Source organism: Barbus barbus (assembly GCF_936440315.1).
Source record: "Barbus barbus genome assembly, chromosome: 3".
Lineage (NCBI taxonomy): Eukaryota > Metazoa > Chordata > Actinopteri > Cypriniformes > Cyprinidae > Barbus > Barbus barbus.
Window position 1 is genome coordinate 20,335,427 of NC_136731.1, and position 4,261 is coordinate 20,339,687.

General features: G+C 36.4%; 1 protein-coding gene across 1 annotated transcript; it reads right to left on the reverse strand.

The window, feature by feature from the left end:
• Window positions 1-338: 338 nt before the first annotated feature.
• LOC306845501 (prostaglandin E2 receptor EP1 subtype-like) lies at window positions 339-2,447 on the reverse strand (the record flags this gene model as incomplete). The annotated part of the gene is made up of 2 exons (XM_079378349.1): window positions 339-587; window positions 1,557-2,447. The coding sequence occupies 2 exons, from the start codon at window positions 2,445-2,447 to the stop codon at window positions 339-341; spliced, it is 1,140 nt and encodes a 379-aa protein (XP_079234475.1).
• Between the last annotated feature and the right edge of the window lie 1,814 nt (window positions 2,448-4,261).

Sequence of the window (4,261 nt, forward strand, 5' to 3'; positions counted from 1 at the left end):
ACATTTTTTGTATTAATAAATAATTAATAAAAAACAATAAAACATAATGATGTAAGCGTACTCTAAAGTAAAAATTTGACATGATTACAAAATGCTCTTTTTAAAGATGTATTTAAACAGTGATGAAAGTGTTCTCTCTCAAAGTACACTTAAGGGACCTTTTATTTCATTTAATTTCATTCTTTAAGATATACTATAAGATTTCTTCACTTCTTTTACATGGAAAAACAGTCATTTTCACACAGTTTTGAGCTCATTCTTTAAATACTTAAGTTCAAATATTTTTGGTGAGTGACCACGTGTAAACATCTTCGAAATGAGTGTAAACAGTTGTGTAATCAGTGCAAACTAATTTGCTTTCTGTGTGAGTCTCTGTAGGAGCTGCTGTGTGTAAACATGACTCTGTCCGGCTGCAGAAGCTGAAGCAGTCTGCGCAGAACCGCTCTCCGGAGGAGGATGTAAACCCACGGATCCAGAATCTGGTTCCAGCTCGCCAAGCGCAGAGCCAAGAGAAGCAGCTTCTCACACTGATGTCTCGGCCTTCTGATTCCTTCATAAAACCTGCTAACGGATATGAGGATGTAAATCTGTGAAACGAAGAGGAAAATAGTCAAACAGTCTAGAAAATCACAAATTAAGTGACACATAAGTGTTCATCAAATGCACAATGTGAAAAATGATAGTATATTTTTTAACGGCAAAAGACTATAAAAAACCTGTTAATTGGTTAATGGTATGTTCTCGTACTATTCGGTGTCATTTGCTTTTATGTTAGCTGTACGAAATAGCTCATTATGCTGCTGGATACTGTTGAAAACCAGCATATGCTGGTATGTTTTGAAGCATATGGTGCTGGTTTGAACTGGTTTAAGCTGGTCCTTAGCTGGTCATGTGCTAGCTCCTGCTCATGAAGGACCAGCTCAAACCAGCACCTATGCTTCAAAACATACTAGCATATGCTGTTTTTTCAACTTTGCGGGTATTTAGACTGGTATGTTTTTTTTCAGTCATATTATTTTAATGCATTGTTCTGTAACACAAATAGTTTTACATTTACTTATTGAGAAGTCTGGAATGTTCACAGAAAATCGCTTAGGCCTACTTCCACCTTGCACAATAAGGTTGTTAAATGGTGAAAAACTGTAAAAACAATGTAACCGGACATTTCATGTAATTTTACACAAAAATACTGTTAAATTTACAGTGTTTGGATGTCATCGTATAATTTAGAGTGAAACAACCTAAATTGACATTAACTGAATTAACCGACATAAACAGCTGGTTGAGTATGTTTTAAGGCAACTAGCTCATGCTCTGGACCAGCTTATAACTAGCTCATGACCAACTAAGGACCAGCTACAATGCTTCAAAACGTACCTAACCAGCATCTGCTGTTTTGTCAGGCAACATAATGTCAATTAATGAATACATTTTTTATTGTAAATGTAAGTTAAATATGTAAAAAAAAACTTTTTTATGATTTTCTGCCATTTTTCTAGCTGGCAGTTTTAACGTAAAGTTCACAGATTCTATTTTATTTTTGAAGGTGCACTCACAAGAAAAGGACTCCAACAGACACAGGAGACCACTGTAATCGTGGCCAGCTGCATCATCATCTCCACGTCCAGGGAGTGCAGAGACGAAGATGAGAAGGCTCCATGTCTCCGAGCGATGCTTGTCTTAACACATCGGTCCTTAAACCTTGCCTGGACCAGCTTCAGCCCACTTATTATGTTAGACACAACTGAGACGGTCAATGTTACAAGCCCCAGTGTAGAAAAAGCCAGAGCGAGGCAGGCATCAGTGATGGAGAGCAAGCTGTTAACAGGTAAAAAACACCAGGTGCCAGGGAACTGTGGTTTGTAATTGCCCACGTTTAGCAGAGGGAGTCCTGCCAAAATGAGAGCCGTAAAGGTGATTAGCAGCAAGGTGACGCGGACGCGTGTCATGGTGACGATCGTTGGGTGCAGGAGAGGTTGCGTTATGCCTATGCAGCGCTCCACTGCCATCGCACTGCCTAGCAGCAGAGGGCAAAGGCCAAAAAACACCATGCAACCGCCAAATAATTTGCAGTAAACCTGTGGAGGCTCCACTATTACTGCCACCCTGTGATGCTTCACCCTCCCAAGATGGAGGTGAAGCGCCAAAGCCCCTGTAATCACATGACCGGCCAGGTCGCTTACAAGCAGGGCTGAAGCCAACAGTAGAAATGGTGCTTTGGCTCGTTTGCGTAAGCAGGCGTAGGAATGGGCTAGGATTGCTAGTGCGGTTAGATTAGAGAGTGCACCAAGGGTCATGGTAAAGTAGGACATCCCAAATGCTGGAGGGCTAACCAGAGCTGGAGACGTTGAGTTTACAGTTTGGTTGTCAGGACAGACGGTTGTGAGATTATAGTCTCTAGAGTTCTGGCATGAAACAGGGAAGGAAGAGGTGAAAAGATTATCCATGGTGTCAGGAAATCCTTATAGGTGAGTGTGGTCACAGCAAGCTGTGATGAACGTTTTTCTTCAGGGATGCTCCTGCTGGGAGGTTTTTTGCAACTGTTGTCAGCAGGAAGGGTTTCATCTACTGCTGCTGCAAGTAGAATCATTCAAAGAGAGCAATTCAGACTTTGTATTCACTGCTGAATTCTACATTCAAATTCAGGACTGGAATTATACTAGAGTAAAACACTGGCACCTTTAAATAATGTATGCTGGGTCATGTGTCCAAATATTTGTCCAATTTGTTTCTGACAGGAAGACACAAAAGAGCAAGCTTGGCATAAGAATAATTTCATACTGAATAATTTCAATACAAATTGGACATGACAAATATGATAAAAGTCATTTGTTATGTTATTTGTTAAAATATATTATAAATAACAGTTATTTTAAATTATTTGGCAATCAATTATGTTCACCTCATTAAAGGATGGATTTACCTACAGTCTTATTTTAGTATATACTGTATACTATAATAAATAATATATTTTTTATTACCATGTTGATTTGGATTTTATTTTTATATTTTATAATTTTAGTTTTTATTACATTCTAGTTTTTAGTTTAATTCATTAAATTTTTTGTAATAAAATAAGTCAAGTTTGTATATTTTATTTGTGTTAATGTTTATTTTATTTCATATTTTATTTGTTTTATGGTTTTAGTTTTAGTCAAGGAAAACTTTATACACTAAAATATTTTGGCTGTACTGTAACAGACGGACAATAATACATTTAGTTAAACATAAAAAGTACAATGAAAGGAAATAAATAAGTAACAATACACAAGGAACAAAAAAAATAAAAAATAAAGCATCAATGCACTGACAGCGTAATCTTCAACCTAAACCTTCTTCTTGTCAAATTGCTAATATTTATTTTGTTTTATGTTTGTGCTGTTAATTATTTGTCCGTCCAGTGATTTGTTTGAGAATGCATTGCCTTCATTTCCTCCTCTGAGAAAAAACTATAAATGTTCTATGGCAAATTGTTAAGGACTGAATTATAGACAAATAAAAATAAAATAATACCATAAACAAACAACAAATAAAAATAAAAATATTTGCATTTTACTGTGGGCTGATTACAGTTACAAGCAAAGTGTTGTTTGTTTTTATGGATTTAAAACCATTTGCCAGAAGTGAAAGTATCCCTTGTTTATCTCCTTGTTCCCTCTCTGCTGTGCCAAAAAGCCTTTCATCCTCCTTTCCCCCCAGGATTTATCTCACTCTCTGCTGTCTTAATTCACGCTGTTGTCTTGTTCTCTCCCCTGAATCTGTTTGCTAACATTAGGTTTGTTCTGCTAGGCACAAGCTTGTGTGTTCACAGTGGTTTTCACCTTTATTGCTAGTGTTGAACTAGTACTAACAAAATATATAGTGAAAATTGTTCTCAATCTCAAGGGGCAATTTCTAGCTGATCTGACCCATAAAACGGACTTCCGTGATATAATATGAAGAGTTCAGATGCAAAAGCCTCTTAAGTGGCGTCTGAAATTTTCATCTAAACAGAGTATTTTTATCAGGATCGGTAATTTTACTCGAATGGCAATGTATACGTCCTTTTCTATGCAATTAAAGAAATTACTGAACATTACTGAAATTACTGAACATAAATATAGGAGCTTGATAAAAATGTCATTTTAGAAGAAAATTTCAGATGGCACTTATACGAACTCTTCATATATTTTAAAAAGACCAAATCAGCCTGACTACTTTTTGATTTATAACCAGCATTATAGTAGAGATATTTACCAAACGCAGTTTAAAAATGGAAATC